At 35.6% G+C, this 22212-nt stretch overlaps 1 protein-coding gene and 3 non-coding genes across 4 annotated transcripts; 1 reads left to right on the top strand and 3 right to left on the bottom strand.

The window, feature by feature from the left end:
* Positions 1 to 798: 798 nt before the first annotated feature.
* Trnag-ucc (transfer RNA glycine (anticodon UCC)) lies at positions 799 to 870 on the bottom strand. The gene has a single exon. It is a non-coding gene; the product is annotated as a tRNA-Gly (tRNA).
* A 7471-nt stretch (positions 871 to 8341) lies between these two features.
* Positions 8342 to 8413, bottom strand: Trnag-ucc (transfer RNA glycine (anticodon UCC)). Its single transcript has one exon. It is a non-coding gene; the product is annotated as a tRNA-Gly (tRNA).
* Positions 8414 to 14589: 6176 nt separating this feature from the next.
* Trnag-ucc (transfer RNA glycine (anticodon UCC)) lies at positions 14590 to 14661 on the bottom strand. The gene has a single exon. It is a non-coding gene; the product is annotated as a tRNA-Gly (tRNA).
* Positions 14662 to 20720: 6059 nt separating this feature from the next.
* Positions 20721 to 21128, top strand: LOC131952211 (EKC/KEOPS complex subunit TPRKB-like). The gene has a single exon (XM_059314781.1). The coding sequence runs from the start codon at positions 20721 to 20723 to the stop codon at positions 21126 to 21128; it is 408 nt and encodes a 135-aa protein (XP_059170764.1).
* Positions 21129 to 22212: the final 1084 nt, after the last annotated feature.

The following is a 22212-nucleotide window of genomic DNA, read 5'->3' on the forward strand; positions in this document are numbered from 1 at the left end:
GTTCCGCCACTGTGTAAAATTTTATGTATGCAATGCTATGAATTGTATGTATTTTATCATGTAACCTGTCCACACAGCTAGCTCCTGGCTAAAATGGAGTGAGCTGTGTGGAAGGAAATATATTAAACAAAAAAAAAACAAAAAAAAAAGAAAAAAAAACAGCTACAACAAACTAAGCAATCACACGTTATATTTTTTAACATGATTAGTAAAATAACAAACATTTGGCATGCAATAACAATAAGAAACTAAAACAAACTTTCTCATTTTAATAAAAGATTATGACGCTAAAATATGTAATTTCCCATTTCCCATTATAGCATTTTTTTCGCGTAATCAAACATTTCATTAAAAAACAGTTCGTCAGCTGAGAATCGAATCCGGATCGACTGCTTGGAAGACCCCATGCTGACCTTTACACCACGACACTCAAAATGGGAAATAATAATTTATAATGAACAAATTTGAGAATACAGCCTTCTGATCATTTGCTGACGGTGATTGAGTATTCTTACCTTCAATTGACGTAACACACCTTGAAGTCTAGCTGAAGTGTACGTACGACTACAGACTAGAGCCATACAACAACTGGAAATAGAACTTCACTTAGATAACTAAGTGATTGATTCGAACAATGACGTCGTAAATACATCACTGAAAATATCGAGTTCTTGAAAAAAAAAACATTAACACTTCCAGACGTAAAAATGGTGATTTCTATTGACCTTTTTGGGGTCACCCAAAAACCACATCACAGTAGTGGGGGACGGAGTGGTAGAAAGTAAATAAAAAATACTATGCGTCAGCCGGGAATCGAACCCGGATCGACTGCTTGGAAGGCAACCATGCTGACCTTTACACCACCGACGCCGATGCATAACATAGCTCAATTTCATTCAAATTCAAATTGGATTGTGATTATTTTGAAAGCTTCGAATATTGACCTATTTGTAGTCACACTCCTGAGAGGCGGGGGGGGGGGGGGGAGAAACTTCAACTGGAAATTTCAACTTTCTAGAAGTCAACTATTGACAATAAAACAAGGAATTTGAGGAATCTGAATATTGATCTGCGTATGGTCATCCATAAACAATATCACAATGGGTTGAGGGGGGGGGGGGAGGAGGAGGTGGGGTGGAATATGGTGACAAAATGTTGCCATTGATCAGAGCTAAATGGTAGCGTGTGGTCCAGGAAGTGAAGACCGCTTTTTATTTTAAAAAAATAATTTTTTAATATTGCTCCTCTGCTGTTATCCCGCTATTAAATAAACGTTTTTATAAAATGTAACCTTTACACCACCGACGCTTTCATGTAAAGGCAAAAGATAAATTCTAGAACGTTCGGATCAGTTGATGACAGTGATTGAGTAATATTTCGTACATATGACGTCACACGTCTCCGCCGTACTCTGTTTTGGGCAGCCCTCTTTATAAGCCCGGCAACCAGAGGCGTAGTGACCCTTCCCGGCGCCCGGGACAAAATTTTCGATTTGCACCCCACCCCCTTGAGATTTCGATTTGCACCCCCCCCCCCTCAAACTTTCGATTTGCACCCCCCTCGAGATTTCGATTTGCACCCCCCCCCCCAATCAAACTTTCGATTTGCACCCCCTCAACCTTTCAATTTATTTTTCCAACCCATTTTGACGCCCCCTAAGGTCGGCGCCCGGGGACATATGTCCCGCCACCCGCCCCCCCCTCGCTACGCTACTGCCGGCAACCCTTGCCTCTTCTATTGTCCTTCTCCAGGATTTCCTTGACCTGTCTACTTTCCTCTTCCTCTAGGGACTCCAGTCTAACGCTTCTGATAAAATAAGACTGGTCTACGATTTGACAAATTATTGGATAAAACATAAAACAAGTAAGGCTGGTACGGGTTGTGGAGTCAATGACATGCAAATAAAGTTTAAACCCGTAAATGCTACTATTATTAGTTTAGCATGAAGCCTATCGTTATTGAAAACTGCAAGAGAACATAATTGTATGTTCCGTGTATAATGTCAACATTGTTAAAATATCGAATAATCCCAATAAGAAGGAATACAAATGATTGCCTATCTAAGTGCAGTCATTAATTAACACTACACGCCTTTATAGGTGTTCCATATAGGAAGCCGAATGGACAACTGATAATTTTTTTTAAACCACAAGTCAACGGCCACAACCAAACAATCGCGTTTTTTTATTACTTTAACTAGTAAAATAACACATATAAACTCCTTTATTATTACAAACATTGTACATGCAATGAAAATAAGAAATTAAAACAAACTTTCTCCTTTTAATAAAAGCTTATGTCGTTAAGATATGTAATTTCCCATTTTATAGCATTTGTTTTGGTTATCAAACATTTTATAAAAAAAACAGTTCGTCAACCGGGAATCGAACCCGGATCGACTGCTTGAAAGATCTATGCTGACCTTCACACCACGACATTATGGGAAAAGATAATTTTTAATGCGCAAATTTTGGAATACAACCTTCTGATCATTTGTTGATGGCGATTGAATATGCTTACCTTTAATTGACGTCAAACACCTTGCTAGATTGCCTTACTAAGTGCAGTCAATTATCTCCCATATTAAAATATAACCACATTAAAGGGAAAATAAAAATGTATCCTCGTTCATATTTTAATTAATACTTTGGCTAGAAAAAGGGTTATATAATATTTAAAAGTGTTTTCCTTATTAACAAAAACATTATTTGATTGTTTGTTTGATTCAGTAATTGGAGTATTTTATTTTTAAAATTAATAAACAAAGTGACTAAATACAAAACAAAAACTCGTTATTTTATTGCATTTTTATCTTTATAAATATACACGATACTCCATTATGAGTACTTCTTGCAATTTCCAAAAAGTACATCTAAAATTTTTTTTTTTTAAACTAGAAGTAACCAGGCACAACAAAACAACCGCACTTTATTTTATTAACATAACTAGTAAATTAAAAAATTTAAAGACCCCATTAATAACAAGCCTTGTACATACCATTTTTTTTTCTGAAATCAAACATTTTATCGGAAAACAGTCCGTCAGCCTGGGTTCGAACCCGGATCGTTTGCTTGGAGGACCCCATGCTGACCTTTACACCACGACAATCAATATGTGAAAGGATAATCTCTAATGCACAAAATGAGAATACAGCCCTCTGATCATTTGTTTACGGTGATTGACTACTCTTACCTTCAACTGATCTCACACTCCTTGAAGTCTAGCTGAAGTGGTTAGCTTAGGTATGACGTCATTTTATTGAAGATGTGGGGGGCGACTTCGGGACTTTCAGTCTATGTCAGGGGTCGGCAACCTGCGGCTCGCGAGCCGCATGCGGCTCTTCGATGTCATGATGCTGCTCTCCAGCTCCTTGCACTAATATTAATAGTTCTATTATTTCATTTTAAAAATTCAAAACAAATATTACACTGTAAAGAAACACAACTTTAATTAAACAGGAGAAAAATACTCACCAGAGGACAGTGAAAATACGTGCATTAGAAAGTATACGCACACCCAATAGCAGCTTGGGCACCTGGCCCAACCCCACAGCCGTTGCAATAATTCCATGCTTGCCACTGCCCAAGTGCCGATTTTTTTGAATATCGTTAAATGGGAATGTTATTTTATTCAGAATACATTTCCCTATCAGTCAGTAATCATTAATTTGTCCTGAGTGACGTAGTTTTTTTTTATAGTTTTTAGCTTCTTACGGCCATTGTGGGTTGGAAGATAAGCCTGGTGAGAACCAAAGGACAGAAGTGACCGATACACAGTGATCAAAGCGATATCAAAGCCAGTTAGTTGGCGTTTGCCGTGTTGAGGCCTGCCTGGTTAATGGGAGACACCTCCGTAAGACAGAAAAAAAAGTTAAAGCTTCTAAAGTGGATTGGGATAGTCCTATAGTTATATTATTTGATTACTAATTTCATTACTCTGGCGAAACATGTATGTTTTTATATAAATAGATATTATTTCATATTTAAAGTTATTTATTTTTAATAACAAATCAAATTTATTTACATAATCCAAATCAAATACGAAAATATTGAAAAAAAAATGTGGCTCTTACAAACTAAGGAATTTTGAAAATTGTAACTTTTGGCTCTTCCGTCTCAAAAGGTTGCCGACCCCTGGTCTATGTGATAACTGGCACATTAATGTTATTATATATCTTAGAATCATTAAAATTTAACATAAAAATTTACTATACACGACTTTTGTAAAATTTTAAAAAGTAAAAATGAGCCTTGCGTCAGCCGTGAATCGAAACCGGATCGACTGCTTAGAAGGCAACCATGCTACCTTCACACCGCCGACGCCGATACATAGCCACGCTAAATTCCATTCAAATTCAAATCAGATAGTGTATAATTTGACAAACAAATTATAATCTATATATATATAAAGCAATGTATGTTTGTATGTGTGTTTGTTTGTCTGTCTATTTGTCCTTTTTGCATTACTACACCTCTCATCACATCGCCGTGAAACTTTGGGAAGTTGCTGAGAATATTCCTGGGAAGGTTTCTGCGAAAAAAAAATTTCAAATTCGCCGCGGTGGCGCCCCGACAGGGCGAGATTTGTTTCTTCTCTATATGCGGTATATAAAAATAAAAGTCGATTTTGGTTTGACAGCCTTCACCCGATAGCCATGAGACTTTAGGGAGTTAATTACAACTCTCTCGGAAAGGGTTCTGTACAAAAATCATTTTTAATTTCGCAAGGGCGGCGCCACGGGAGGGTGCGATTTTTCTCAATATACGGTATATAAAAATAATAAAAGTGATTTGCAGTGACACCGTTCATCCGATAGGCATGAAACTTTGGGGAGTTCATTATAAAACTCTAGGAAATGGTTCTGTAAAAAATCATTTTTAATTTCGCAAGGGCGGCGCCACGTGAGGCTGCGATTTTTTCTCTATATACGGTTTATAAAAATAAAAGTCTATTTCGGTTTCACACCGTTAATCCGTGTACCATGAAACTTTGGGGAGATGATTAGATCACTCAATAGTAGGGTTCTGCAAAAAATATTGTTTAATATTTGCAAGGGCGGCGCCCTCCGGGGGGAGCGATTTTTTTTTCTCTACACACGGTATATAAAAAATAAAACTCGGATGCGGTTCATTCGAGTGCCATGAAACTTTAGGGAGTAGATGAGAATACTCTCGAGAATATTTCTGCGAAAAAGAAAACTAACGTTTCTTACGGGCGGCGCCATATAGGGTACAACTTTCGTCAATACACGGTTTGGCGCCCAGAGTTTTAGAGCGACTATGTTGGCACTTGGCATCCATTAATCGAGCGTCCTGCATAGCGAGTAAGGGGTATTACTATATTCAGCAGCAAACTACAACAGGCTTCTAAAAATAACTTTGTAACGCGAGAAAATCCTTCTGTACAGTTTGTCCCCTTGCTAAAGATGAAAAAATAACTTTTTGAATATGAAGAGCCTACTGTAGAGTTTGGTCACTTTGCGAATGATGCAATAAGCATCTATTATTAGACAATCCAGTCAGAAATTGAGATCGAGCATCTAATAATAGACCATTAGTAACGCCAGCATATTGCATCAGTCGCGCTGATGTTTAAAACACGTCAAATACTTTTTTACGAGTCAAAGAAAAAAATCCTGTTCATTTGTGTCACTTTAGCGAATGACGAAATCTGCATCATTATTAACAGGATGCTATTAGGCCGAGGGCGCCTGTTAGTTTTAAGGAGCCTATGCAGTAGTGTAATCGAGGGGTGGGGGCCCTGAGAGCGCCCCTCTACGTCTCTGACACATGGGCGGTCACCGAAGTGTATTCTACCATATTATTTCGGTGAGTGATGAATGTACACTCAATGCTTTCATACGGTAGTGTAGGTAAACCCGAGTCCCGATATTTATGATCCAAGCGCAGGCATTATTTACATTTAAATAACTCACTTTTAGAAAAGAGGGTCACGCATCTAAGAGCATATGACTGGAAACGCGTTGGTGAAATCCTTCTAATACAATTGTCAAACTTTCTTCTATCCCCGCGGCAACGCGCGGTGGACGGGTACGCTAGTCGTAAATAAGCCGTCTTTGTTAAAAAATGAATGTAAACATACAGACAATAAAATTATAATAATTTCTGATAAAGACGTAAATGATTTCTCCCCCATCTAACCCTTATGATGTAACAATCTGAGCTAGGTAAATTGTCTTTAGTTTAGGGAATATTTTCATGAAAACACAACGAATAATTTCAAGATTGCCTAACGAAGTGCAGTCAAATTATCTCCCCTATAGAAATATAATCTTGTTAAAGGGAAACTAGAAATATATTCTCGTTAATATTTTAATTAATACTTCGGGAAGTACAATGCTTGTATAATGTTTATGAGCGTTTTATTTTTTAACAAAAACAACGTTTGGTTGTTTGATTCAGTAATTGGAGTAATTTGTTTTTAAAATCAATAATTAAATGTATTACATACGAAAACAAAAACATATTATTTTATAGAGTTTTTATTTTTTATAAATTAACACGATACGCCTGTACAGGTGTTTCACTATTGACTGCAATTGGACACCTAATAATTCTTTTTAAAAACTAGAAGTCAACAACCACAACAAAACAATAGCACTTTACTTTATTAACATTACAAGTAAATTAACAAATATAAACTCCTTTATTATAACAAACTTTCTACATGCAATGAGAATAAGAAATTAAAACAAACTTTGTCTTTAATAAAAGCTTATGACGCTAAAATATGTAATTTCCCATTATAGCATTTATTTTGGTAATCAAACATTTTATTAAAAAAACTTTTTGTCAGCCGGGAATCGAACCCGTATCGACTGCACCGACACTTAATATGGGAAAAGATAATCTCTAATGGGCACATTTGGGACGATAACCTTCTGATCATTTATTGACGGTGATTGAGTATTCTAACCTTCAACTGACGTCACATACCTTGGAAGGCAAGTTGAAGTGTACGTACGTTTACAGCCATAGAACAACTAGAAATAGAACAGTGGATAGCTTAGGCATGACGTCATTTTATGGAAGGTGTGGGGGGGGGGGGCGACGTCGGGACATTCAGTCTATGTGATAACTGGCACGTGGATGTTATTATATTTTATAGCATCATTAACAATTTAAATTTACTATTAACGAATTTTGTAAGAGAAAACCCCACCTTGGTACAGTGGTTGGTTGCCGCCTACGCTGAAGAAGGGGCGACCATCTTGAGGAACATGAACATCTTCTACGCCATGCTGCAGATGGAGGACCTGAGCATGGCGGAGATCATGAGCGAGACCCTCTTCAAGCCACAGAGTCTGCTGAGCCCTAAAACCTACTGAGAGGGAGAGATTTAAATGTGTCCATATTTTCTACAAGGACTCACAGGAATGATGATGATGATGATGATGACTGTGATGATGATGATAATTATGATGATGATGATGATGATGATGATAATGATGATGATGATTGTGGAGTAGTTCTCACACTGATCAGGGACATGCCTACACTTGATGTTATGGGATGGCGTGGTTTGGTCGTAGAGCGCTTGACTGCTATCCCAACGGTCTCGAGTTTGTATTATTTTTACGTGACAAAAATACAAAACATTACAAAACTGTTGAACGAAGTGGCATAAAAGTAAACAGCTATCAGTACCCTACATCAATAACCTACTGAATACATTTAATCAACTTTAAATCAGCTTTAAAAGATGGCGTAGCAACCATCTACATACACACTCTAAATCAGTGGTTCTTAACCTTTTTGGAGGTACCGAACCCCACCTGTTTAATGCATTCACCAAACCCTTTATAATAGTTCTATGATCCGCATTGACACATTACAATCGTGAGTCGGGTTTGTGTCTCGACCTCCGCCGAACCCCTGAGACTCACTCAGCGAACCCCAGGGGTTCGATCGAACTCAGGTTAAGAACCACTGCTCTACATTGTAAAAGATAAACTTGTTCAGAAAACAGAATTTGTTATAGTTAAATGATGTACGTAGATATTAATGTTTCTAAACTAAACAGTATTACACGTTTTTTTAAACATGATTTGGGTTGTTTTGTACGCGATGTTTTATGTACACAATAAACAATAACAAAAATTAAATCAGAAACTGTTTTAATTACAGAATCATTGTTCACTGTTCAGTTTTCAACATCATGTTCTAGAAAGGCTAATAATATTCTTCACTGGTCTATTTCACTCACAAGACTTGTGAAGTGCAACTCCAAGGGTTCACAAATAGGGGGGGGGGGGAATGGTTTATAGTTACAGTTTAAACTTGATTTATCACAAGACGTTGTTTTAAAAAATAAACATGCATGCGTCAGCCGGGAATCGAACCCGGATCGACTGCTTGGAAGGCAACCATGCTGACCTTTACACCACCGACGCCGATATACGTCAGAAAAAAAACTAAAAGATGTATGATCATTAGTTTGATTGAGAAATAAACATATTTATTTCTTTTAGATGTCATCAATAAATGACTTTAAATTAAGCTTTTTGGACAATTTTTACCTCCCCTCCGTCACACATCTTCACAAAAATGACGTCATACTTCAGCCTACAAACGCCCTCACTATTACAGTTGAATTGTTTTTAATACATCCATATGTGTTCCAAAATCATGTCTGAACTCTGTCAACATAAAGTATTCTAATCAATTTCTATTACGATTTAAAAAAAAAAAAAAGTTTTCTAAAACAAGAAATAGAGTAAAAAAATTAAAAAAAAATATTGCGTCAGCCGGGAATCGAACCCGGATCGACTGCTTGGAAGTCAACCATGCTGACCTTTACACCACCGACGCCGATACATAGCTAACAATTTCATTCAAATTCAAATCGGTTAGTGATTAATTTGACAATGATTGATTTGAATATTGACCCATTTATAATAACAGTCCTAGGAGGGGGGGAAGGAGGGGAGGGGGAAACTTCAACTTGAAATTTCAATTTTCTTGAATTCTACTATTGACACTAAAACAATGACCTGTCTACTTTCCTCTTCCTCTAAGGATTCCAGTCTAACGCTTCTGATAAAATTAGACTGGTCTACGATTTGACAAATTATTGGATAAAACAAAAAACAAGTAAGACTGGTACGGATTGTGGAGTCAATGGCATGTAAATAAAGTTTAAACCCGTATTTGCTACTATTATTAGTTTAGCCTGAAGCCTATCTTTATTGAAAACTGCAAATCAACATAATTGTATGTTCCGTGTATAATGTCAACATTGTTAAAATATCGAATAATCCCAAAAAGAATGAATACAAAGATAACTTCATCTAACTCTATACATTCGTAAGTCGACTAAAATTATTTATAACACTAAATACCTGATAATTAAATGTGTATTAAAAACCATACGTAACATAATCGTAAATACGCCGTCTTTTTTACAAACTGAACATAAACATATAGTCAAAAGAATTATAATAATTTCTGATAGGGACGTAAATGAATTCTCCCCCATCTAACCCTTATGATGTAACAACCTGAGCTAGGTAAATTGTCTTTAGTATAGGGGATATTTTCCTGACAACACAACGAATAATTTCAATGATTGCCTAGGTGCAGTCAATTATCTCCCATATTGAAATATAAGATGGTTAAAGGGTAACTAGAAACGTATTCTCATTAATATCTTAATTAATACTTCGCGAAGTACAATATTTATATAATGTTTATGAGTGTTTCCTTTATTAACAAAAATAATGTTTAATTATTTGATTCAGTAACCGGAGTATTTTATTTTTTAAATCAATAAACAAAGAGACTAAATACGAAAACAAAAACGCGTTGTTTTATTGAATTTTTATCCTTACAGAAATAACACAATACGCCATTTTAGTGTTTGGTCAATGTAGTAGTTAAAGAGCTGATAATTTTATTTTTTAACTACAAGTCAGCAGCCACAACAAAACAATCGCGTTGCAAATAAATATGAACTCCTCTATTATAACAAAATTTGTACATAGAGTTTCTTCCAGGTATTTTTGCCACCCGCCCCCCCTAAAAAGTCTACCGCCCCCCCCCCCCCGAACGAAATATAATTTATATAGAAAATATATACTTTTAACAGTGTCCGCCCTCCCCCCCCCCCCCCCCCCCCCCCCCCCCCAAAGAAGAAAGTCTACAAATATGTAATTTCCCATTATAGCATTTATTTTCTAATCAAACATTTTATTAAAATAAACAGTTCGTCGGCCGGGAATCGAACCCGGATCGACTGCTTGGAAGACCCCATGCTGACCTTTACACCACGACACTATGGGAAAAGATAATTTCTAATGCGCAAATTTGGGAATACAACCTTCTGATCATTTGCTGACGATGATTGAGTATTCTTACCTTCAATTGACGTCACACACCTTGAAGTCTAGTTGAAGTGTACGTACGACTACAAACTATAGCCATCGAACAACTAAAAATAGAACAGTGGTTAGCTTAGGTATGACGTCATTTTATGGAAGGTGTGGGGGGCGACCTCGGGACTTTCAGTCGATGTGATAAGTGGCACATTGATGTTATTAAATATTTTAGGATCATTAAAATTTAAAATAAAAATTTACTGTTCACGACTTTTGTAAAAGTAAAAAAAGTAAAAATAAGACTTGCGTCAGCCGGGAATCGAACACGGGTCGACTGCTTGGAAGGCAATTATACTGACCTTTTTACGCTCGCATTTAAATAGTTGAAGATAAATTCTAGACCCTTCGGATCAACTGATGACAATAAATGACCTAATATTACTTTCATTTGACGTCACACGTCTCCATCGAACTCGAAAATTCTTTGTAAGGGAGGACACCGCATGGTAAAATTAGATATTTTCAGTATAGATTCTATTTCATTCTGGGATTTGGGCAGCCCTCTTTATTAGCCCGGCAACCCTTGCCCCTTCTATTGTCCTTCTCCAGGATTTCCTTGTCCTGCCTACTTTCCTCTTCCCCCGGGGATCCCAGTCTTGGGCGACTATTGAAATTATACAGGTCTAAAGTTTGATGTAACATAAAGCAACAAGAGAATGGCAATTGTTGTGGAGCCAATAACACCCAAATGAAGTTTAAACCACAAGCAGTATGAGATTATTAGTAGTTTAGCTTGTTCGTGTTCGGAAAATGCAAAAAGCTATCATTCTATGTTCCGTGTATAATGTCAACATTGTTAAAATATCGAATAATCCGAATTAGATAAAAAGATAACCACAACTTACACCATTCGTTAGTTGACTAATATGACTTATAACATTATATAGGCCTAACTGATAAATTGTAGCATATTGCAGAAAAAAATCACTTTTCTAATAAGTTTATCCAGAAAAAAACTCATTTTAATGAAATTTAAAAAAAACAACTATTATAATAAAACGTTTTTTGAATGCAATGAAAAGTAAAATAAACTGATTTTCTTTAATTATATATATATATATATATATATATATATATATATATATATATATATATATATATATATATATATATATATATATATATATATATATATATATATATATATATATATATATATATATATATATAAATATATATATATAATTCTCTTCTTGGAGACGATAGAAAATGCCAAGCAGTAAGCGCGCTCCCTACTACCCCCACTCTTACATTGTCTGGTGAGCTGTGGTTCGCGCTAAATGTTTACAATCGTAGAGCCGGGTTTAGTGACGGCTATTAGGGGCAGAAAATTTAGTTTGAAACGATTTTAAAGGTGAGGTAACTAAGAGGAGTTTACTTGCACGGGGGGGGGGGGGGGTGGGGGAAAGGAGGGGGGGGGGTTATCGTCCTTATCGAGCTACTGATAGTGTTTTAAAGCAAATATTTTCAGTGGCAGCGTTGGTACTGTCGAATTCACAAATTATGAATTACTGAAAAGTAGAAAATAAAACAACTAAATTGCGGCGTATGATACGCCGCGGGTCGGCTCGTTTATAATAATTCACAACCATTTCAGTAAACCAAAAGTTTGGGTCTTTAGTCTTTGTAATAAATCCTTTACAAGCATTTTGTCGCTGAGGATAATGTAGCAAAAATGTTTTATTTTAATTATACAGTCAACATATCCATGTTGCAGACCCACTGAAGACTTCTGCATGACTCAAGTCACGTAAAGTGGCTTCCCCTTACTTCTCCCCTATGGTTATTGATTCAATGCATTGCTTTATTATTATACCCTTGAGGAGTTTGTTTTGATTTTGCAATAAAATTTGTATTAAAATTTTTTTTTATTATCATAATTTGCCGTTGATCCTGGAATGCCCCTTTTATTTACTGGCTGAACCCCTTTGTTAAGGTAACTAAACTAAAAGAATATTGCTTTCCTTCTCGAAGTACATTTTTAAATTTACTGTCAAAGGGGAACAACCGCAAAAATATTTCGTAACTCGGGACAGTATTAATATCCTCCCCTACATATGTAAACAAAATATTAATCTTCTAACTTAAAATCTAACTTATTTTCGAATTCATTACCTTACAATATCTAATCCCAGAGTTTTTTTTTAATTAAACTATTTGCATAAGATGTTTTGCATATGCACATACTTTTGTTTGATTATTTTATCTTGAAAAAAGAAAGTTTTACTTAAAATCGAAAACAATAGAATTTCAGACGATACAAAAAAAAAGCGTTTAATTAGTTCACGGAGCGCAGATCAGTCTTTTGGCAAAATAGTATTAATCGAAAACATTTACTTAATTACTTGCCAATTATTTACTAGACTCAATTTCAATGATTGTCTTACTACGAGTAATTTATTATCTCCCATGTTAAAATGTAACTTCACTAAAGGGAAACTAAAAATTATTTTTGTGAATTTTTTAATTAATACTTTAGAAAATATAATGCTTATATAAAGTTTATTAGTCTAAGTATTTTTTTATTGACATAAAACAATTATTTGTTGTTTAATTCGGTTAAAAGTATTTTTCTTCTAAATTTAAAAAAAATGGATGATATAAGAAAACCGAAACGCTGTTGTTTTATTACATTATTATCGTTTAAAATTAAACGATGCGCGGTCTTCAGTACTAACTAAACATATTTGACCATTTGTCAGCTAATAGTTTGTTTATCTTTGAGTTATTAACTCAGCACTTCAACAACGGAACATCCCTCACTAAAACTCTCAAACTACATCTAGATCTACCAACCAAGATTCAACCACAATCTAAACAAGATAGTTATACGTGCGAAAACAAAGGCCAAGAACTACGAGAAGCGATCATGTATTGTCCTGTACTCTATGTTATATGTAAAGAAACCGGAAATGAAAAACAAGAAATCAGAAGAACATGGGAAAATGAAATCAAGGAACATGGAAAAATGGAACCAAGAAAACAGAAGGTAAATCAAGAAAATTACATTGTACATTTTTTTCTTTATGCAATGCTATGTATTGCATCTATTGTATCATGTTCATGCAACCTATCCACACAGCTAGCTCCAGGCTCGACTGGAGTGAACTGTGTGGAATGAAGTCTATGAAACTTATTAAAAAAAAGTTATTAACAGCCTCAACAAACAAAGCAAATCGCAATGCAGTTTATTAACCTTGCTAGATAAATAACCAATATAAAAACCTTTATAATAACAAAATAATAATAAAATCTTAGGTAGCTAAAATATGTCATGTTCCATTTGCCGTTACAGCATTTATTTTGGTGATCAAACAAATCATCAGAAGGCTGTAGTCCCAAATTTACGCATTAGAAATTTTCTCTCATATTGAATGTCGGTGTTATAAACATCAGCTTGGTTGCCTTCAAAACAGACGGTCCGGTTTCGATTCCCGGCTAACGCATTGATTTTTTATAAAATGTTGATTCCCAAATGCTATCAAGGGAATTTTAAAATGTTGGTTAACATACATGAAAACAATATCGTTTTGTTGCACCTACAGATAATTTTAATTTTACATCATTTATTTAAATATTTGACTGTTTTTATTTAGCTTTTTACCACTTATCTGTCAAAATCATCGTTTTTTTTTCGTCTGTCAATGACAATAGTTGTCTTCCAGCGTGCCACTGGAAACACTGACCCCCCCCCCTCCCCCGCTCCCCCACACCCACCCTGTTACTGAGGAATTTGTCCAGACTAATGTTAAACAGTATGTTTGCCTTCTAAGCAGGCGATGCGGGTTCGAATCTCGGCTGACGCACATTTTTGAATTGCGTAGATCAAAGATGTATTTTCAAATGGATTGAACATTCCTAACCCTGTCGTATACACAGTTTCAAGTATAGAAGACGTCTTGTAGAAAGGGCTAAAATCGTTTTACACCTCATTGAGACCGTCAATATTTCAGAAATAAATCGATTAAATAATTAATAAGAAAACAAAAACTGGCACTTTTAAAGTCGGATGTGTATGTCTGTGACATGTGACTTAATTTTATGTGAATTGTAGGGAGTGATTGTTTGGGTCATTCGGTCTACGTATCAACAGTGAGGTATGCGGATTTTACTTTATTATTTTAGCATCATTAAAAGTTCAAATTAACTGTTATAGATTAAAAAAAAAAAAAAGTAAAATATAAAAAATAGCATGCGTCAGCCGGGAATCGAACCCGGATCGACTGCTTGGAAGGCAACCATGCTGACCTTTACACCACCGACGCCGATACACGTACCAACATAGATTTATTTAAAATTCCAATCGGACAGTGGTTGAATCGACGGTTATTGATTTGAAGATTGACCTGCTAGGTGTCACAAGTCAGAGGAAAGCCCCTGAGTCATACCAGGTCTAATGTGTACCTAACTTACGATAAGGAAACTAGTACTGACCCCATTAAAGCTTTTAAAATATAATAGGTCTATCATAACAATCATTTAAAAAAGTAAACATGCGACTTGAATAAAATGGGGCCCTGAAATAAAAAAACTAATGTAGATTTTTGTACTTAGTATTAAAATTTAAATCAACAATATTTTGATAGGGAAACCGAAAAATTCTATTAAAAAACCGTTCGTAACATATACTCGTAAATAAGCCGGGGTTTGTTACAAAATGAAAATAAAAATATCTATATATATAATTCTCTTCTTCGAGCCGTTAGAAAACAAGCTGCAAACGCTCTCCCTACCTCCCCACCCCTACATGGTTTTAGTGAGCTGTGTTCACTCTAAATGTTTACAAGCAGAGCCAACGATTTTAAACGTAGGGGTGGGTGGCGGGGGGGGGGGGGGGAAGGGAAGGAAGGGGGCGGGGGGGGTTATGGTCCTTAACGAGCTACTTATAGTGTTTTAAAGAAATATTTTCAGTGTCAGCGTTGGTACTGCCGAATTCACAAATTATGAATTATTGAAAATTAGAAACAACTAAATAGCGGCGTATGTTATGCCGCGGGCCGGCTCGTAGACAATAAAATTATAATAATTTCCGATACGGACGTCAATGATTTCTCAAAATATCTGCGAACGAGAACTTAAGACATCACCCCATCTAACCCTTATGTTGTAACAATCTAAATGGGTAAATTGTCTTGAGTGTGTCGATATTTTCCAGACAACACAACGAATTATTTCAATGATTGCCTTACTAAGAGCAATTAATTACCTCCCATATTAAACGACAACTTTGTTAAAGGAAAAATAGAAATGTATTCTCATTAATTTATTAATTAATACTTCGGGAAGTACAATGCTTATACAAAGTTTATTAATGTTTCTTTTTTATTAGTCAAACACATTGATGGTTGTTTAATTCAGCAATTAGAGTATTTTATTTTTAACATTAATAAACAAGGTGACTATATACGAAAACGAAACAGCTGTTGTTTTATTACTTTATTATCCTTTATAAAACGATACGCCTTTAATTGTATTATTGGCCTTTCATGATTGTTATGCTGATTATTTTAAAATTCTCAATTAAACGGAAAAGGAAAAATATGGAATGGTAAAGATAATTACAACACAATAACAGACAAACTCATGGAATAACTTATACCAGCGATCCCACAAAAGACGACCAAGAAACTGGGGCCATACATAACAATAAAATAATTCTCAATCTGGAAAAATACCAATACTGCAAAACAACCATCTTTGCCAGAGCTGCATTAGTAAACAGATACATCATTCCAAAATTAATTTTTGCAGCGACAAACTCTACAATTCCCGACTCGTTTAATAAACAAACAAACAAGCATATTAGATAATTCACTATCAAAAACACTATTAGAAACATTAGCCACAAAACCTTAATACAAAACAAATTAAATGGAGGTATAGGGCTATATGACATTCATACTAAAATAAACACCTTCCGATTAAAACATCTGGATAGAATAAGGATAGATCCACATTATCATCCATTAGCACAATACTACATTGGGTTAAACATAAAGAGAATTCTAAAATTAAACATCACAACACTATACTATGGGGAAAATGACATAGGCAGCTTTTATAAAGAAACACTAGCAACATTCCAAGCAAACAAAAGCATTATTGTGGAAGACACACACAAAATATACGACATCCTAATCAAACAACAAGCGACACCCTTATACACCAGAATTATTTGGGCCAGGGAACACAATATAAAGATACATATTTTAGAAATCCTACATAATAAACTCATTACAGCAAAAGAAAGGGAATTAGCGTACAGACTGATTTTAATACAACACCAGTGTTACGAAATACAAAGTCAAATCAAAATGTTAAAATAACATGTCAAACGTCAAACAAAATATACAAGAAACCGAGAAACATATTCATTTAGATTGTAATGTATATTAGTACAGAAAGCAAAGCAAACACTGGAGAAAATTTTAAAAACCACTAATCAAACAGCCACAACAAATAAAGTAATCACACTTAACTTAATTATTGTAATTAACACGACTAGACAAAGAACAGGAGACGAAAACAGACTAGTAGCAAACGGCTATTTATAGATCGACTATGTTGGGAAATAGAAATAAATTCAGATTTTATTTTTAAAAATACACTGAAATCGAGTTAAAAGGAATATTTCAAGCAAAGCTAAGACATAGACTGGGAACTCTCACCTAACAAAACAGAACAAAAAAAAATTAATCAGCCACAACATGGCGACGCAGCACAACAGCCAGTAACAAGCATGTATGCAGTCATCACACAGATATCGACACCATAGAAAGAAACATCCGACCCTCAAATCTCACAACAACAAACAATCTTCCTGACATCAACAACCAAAAGGAAGTAAGAGGACAGCCCAGAACCGGAGAAAACAACAAAAGCAGCTCAAGTTAATGTAGGAGAAAACGAGTCAGTAGTCACCACCCCGTCCAAAACACCGACTGAAGACTGACTCAACAATTGTCTACTCTGCTTTTGTTTGTTCTTCGTACCACGGGCAAACTTTATGGTTAAGGAACACTTCGACGCCTTAAAACTGTCGCATATGTAAACTTACAATAGATACACACATGCTCAAACATTTTGCAACGAAACACCCAAATGACATTTAGATACAAGTGCTCGTGTTGTGAGGCTACAGGCACCCACTTTACCACAAAGTAACAGCTAAAAACGCACCTCAAATGCTGGCACTCAGACAACGACCCAGCACACACCAAAGTTTATTGTAGACTAGACTCAAACAACGAAGGAACGTATGTCTACAGAGATGAAGAAGACTAGTCCAACCCAGAGGCGTAGCGACGGGGGAGGAGGGGGGTACATATGTCCCCGAGTTCAGACCCTAGGGGCGCCAAAATAAGCTCATTTTAGCTGCTATTTTGAATTATAAATATAAAATATATATGGTGAGGGGGGGTGGAAGACGCCAAATTGAAAGTTTGTCTCCGGGAGGGGTCTTTCAGACTCTCTAGTTCAACCAAAAATGAAAAATAACAACAATGTTTGAAATGACAACCAACCAACACCATAAGAGCTTAAACAATCGTAAATTTTGTGTATTAAATCCAACCTTTTTATCTGGTAAAAAGCAATTTTAAAATATTGCTCGTCTATTAATTAGAACCACTACGCATTTAATTTATGATCATGTCTTTGAAATTGTATTTAAATAAATCGGGAGTGAGCTCCCCTAAACTTTCTCGAATATTCTAATATAACACTACGGGGTATGGCAACTCGGGACAATATTTTTAATCCATTTTTAATTACTTAATTTTTTTTCTAATAGAATAGAATCTCTTAAAATAAAATGTTCATTGAAAATTTAAAGTTCCAAAAATGAACCGACCATTGACACTACCAGACGTAAAAACAATAATAATGTGATGGGGTGGGGGTGGATCACTAATCAGGGGTAGAGGTGGGAGTGGTATCAGGGAGTCAGGACCACTTTTGCGATGTAGAAATTAATGTTTCAAACTGAATCTCAGCATTTATTTCACGTTTTGAAAGACTATTTTTGTAAACTGTAATAGAATTGTGTAACCTATTGATATGATCAGTGTTGAAACAGCTCAGCAAATATTTCAGAAAGAAATCGATATATTAAGAAAAGAAATGCTGCGATTTTAAAAACATGGTTGGGGGGGGGGGGGCAAGGAGTGGTTAGCATAGGTATGACGTCATTTTATGAAAGTTTTGAGTTTGTAGGGGGGGGGGGGGTAACTTTGGGACTTTCAGTCTTTATGATAACTGGCATGTTGATGTTATTATATTTCCTAGAATCATTAAAATTTAAAATAAAAATAAGCTATTAACGACTTTTGTAAAAGTAAAAAAAAAGGAAAAACAAAGTAAAAATGAGCCTTGCGTCAGCCGAGAATCGAACCAGGATCGACTGCTTGGAAGGTAACCATGCTGACCTTTACACCACCGCCGACGGTAGCTAAATTCCATTGAAATTCAAATCGTATAGTAAATAATTCGACAAACATATAATCGTAAATAAGCCGTCTTTGTTACAAAATGAATATAAACATAAAGACAATAAAATTATAATAATTTCTGATAGGGACGTAAATGATTTCTCCCCCATCTAACCCTTATGATGTAACAACCTGAGCTAGGTAAATTGTCATTAATGTAGGGATATTTTCCTGAAAACACAACGAATAATTTCAATGATTTCCTAAGTGCAGTCAATTATCTCCCATATTGAAATATACATCTTATAATGGGAAACTAAAAATGTATTCTCATTAATATTTTAATTAATATTTTGGGAAGTACAATGCTTATATAATGTTTATAAATATTTATTGTCTTAATTTAAACAATATTTTGTTGTTAGATTTAGTAATTGGAGTATTTTATTTGTTTAAATTATGAAAAAACTGTAACTACATACGAAAACAAAAACTCGTTGTTTTATTGCATTTTTATCCTTATAAATAAACACGATACGCTTTCTAGGTGTTGGGAAGCTCAAATTTAAAATATAACCTAATAATTATTTTTCATGTCCAAACAAACAAAATGGCGGCCCACATGAAAGGAACTCTTACACGTTACGAAGACTCAAAACTAATTCAAACATTATTTGCTGATTTAAGGTCATGCAAGATCCTTAGCAGGGGTCGGCAACCTTTTGAGACCGAAGAGCCAAAAAGTTACAATTTACAAAATTTCAATTTTTAAAGAGCCACTAACATTTTTATTTCAATATTATGACCTTATAATCTTTATTTAGGATTTGGTGTATATATATATATATATATATATATATTAAAAAACAGTCCGTCAGCCGGGAATCGAACCCGGATATATATATATATATATATATATATATATATATATATATATATATATATATATATATATATATATATATATATATATATATATATATATATATATCAATGTATGTGTGTGTGTGTGTTTGTTTTCTTTTATGCATTACTACACCTTTTGTCCGATCGCAATGAAACTTTGGGAAGTTGTTGAGAATACTCCAGGAAAGGTTTCTGATAAAAAGGTTTTTCAAATTCGCAAAATTGGCGCCCCGGTAGCGCACTATTCGATTCTTCTCTATATACTTTATATAAAAATAAATGTCGATTGCGGTTCCACACCTTTCATCCGATCGTCATGAATCCTCAAGGAGTTGATTAAAACACTTCAGGGGAGGTTTGTAAAAAAAAATCATTTTAAATTTCTCATAGGCGGCGCCCAGGTGGTGCATTTTTTGTCAATACACCTTTTGGCGCCCAGAGTTCCTGAGCGGTTATGTTAGTATTTGGCATCCGTTAATCGGGCGTCCTGCATAGTATGTAAAGGGTACTACTATGTTCAGCGACAAAACTGCAACAGGCGCAACCACTGAAGCCTCGTCTATTGCCCAACACGAAGCACCCCGGGCTCGCCTGTGAGCACTATGGCGCTTGGTTCGTTTTTAAAAATAGGCTATACACTATAGACAAGATGGACAAAGATACGTTCATTTTAAACAGCGCGATAGGGCTATGGATACAATGAGTTTCTTTAGTCGCTCAAATCAGGTGCGTTCTCCGGCGTATCTGCAGGATGCGATTTAGCGCCCAGGGCTGTCCCGCAAGCAATAAGCGCCTACCTTTGTTTTAAGGCGCACCATACACTACGACATTCGATAATTAAACCGAGCTAGAGGTCGTACGCTGCGCCCCTGCGGTAGTGTAATCGGGTTCACGAGAGCACCTCTTTCCGTCCTCGACAGTTAGGCGGTGAGTTAGTTAGGCAAATTGTCATGAGTGGATTAATCGAAGCAAGTCTTCTTAAAGCTAATATGGTGATGGATCAATTTCAAGTTTTGGTAGCAGCCAACAAAGCAGTCCACCTTCAACGTACAAACTCAATGGTAACAAAGAATGTGCAATCAGAGATTTTATATAGTCTTTCATCAAGCAAAAATATTTCTGAATCTTTTCGATCTTTTGGTGCATCAGATTCAGACAAAAGTGTGTTTGTAGCTATTGTGGATGACACTGATTTCAATACATTGAACAAAATATCTGAATTGCTGGGGAAAGATCCATCTGATTTAAATCAACTCCCGAAAATAGCAGACACAAAATTAATCACAAAGGTATATAAACTAACAGAAGAGGAGTTTTCAAACTTTTCTTTACTGGATTCTCTTGTGGCCAGCATATCTTCGAAAGAAATAATAACAGCAGGGAAAGGAAAAGACTAAATGTTATTATCATCTCATCATAATAAATCTTGTAAGTAAAATGAAAAAAAAAAATTAAACTACAAGTCAACAGACACAACAAAACAATTGCGCTTTATTTTATTACTTTAACTAGTAAAATAAAAACTATAAACTCCTTTATTATAACAAACTTTGTACATGCAATGAGAATAAGAAAATTAAAACAAACTTTCTCCTTTTAATAAAAGCTTATGTGGCTAAGATCAAAGTGTAGTATCTGTTATGGATCTACATAAATCTTAGCCATTTTGTTGGTCAGTCCTTTTTAGGGCTGGCTGCCGGGGCCGAGAGGCGGTCAATCTACTACTCAACTCCTCAAGCAATCAAATGCAAATCTCGCCAACGATCGCTGCGGGGTTGCGCCCACACATCTCTCGAATTGCACATGCCCTCGAGATGAGTCACCCAGTACTTGTATTGAGTGGCTTCAAATGTACGAGTGGCTAATTTTTCAATTTCTATTCCTCAGCCTGACGACACCCATCTAGGAGAAATCTTGGGTGGGAGGCTCCGTCACAATCGCCAGCAAATCAACTCATCATCTCTCAAAGATCAACTACGCAAAACACAACTACCTCGCTATCAACAACCTCAATATCACTCTGACGACACCCACCTAGGAGAAATCTTAGGTGGGAGGTTCCATCAAATACCAGCAAATTAACTAACCACCTCTCAAAGGTCAACCACTCAACTTACCAATAATAAACACTCGTCAACAGCTTCACTTTGCCTATTTCAACTACTTGACCAAGCCCAAATTCTTCACATCTACAATCCTCGACTCAGCAATATAAGGAAAACTTCATTCTTCAACGTCATCTCGCCCACCTCAATTACTCGACTACGAAACAATTTCACTCTTTTTCAAACCACAATAAACAATAATTCAAAGCAACCCACTTTAAACGATATCTCAACACAAGGACCCCAACTCAACTATTCTCTCCAAGCTCCACTCCATCGAACAACTCTACTATCAAAGACAATACACGAGACTCGCCCTTTCACCAATGCATCATACCTCATCGATTCAACTCTACCATCAACGCCACGCACGACA

Source organism: Physella acuta, unplaced genomic scaffold (assembly GCF_028476545.2).
Source record: "Physella acuta isolate Inbredline_101_S28 unplaced genomic scaffold, ASM2847654v3 ptg000860l, whole genome shotgun sequence".
NCBI classification, from domain to species: Eukaryota; Metazoa; Mollusca; class Gastropoda; family Physidae; genus Physella; species Physella acuta.

Coding starts and splice junctions, on each gene's coding strand:
- LOC131952211 (XM_059314781.1), top strand. CDS start 20,721: ATGGTGATGGATCAATTTCAAGTTTTGGTAGCAGCCAACAAAGCAGTC.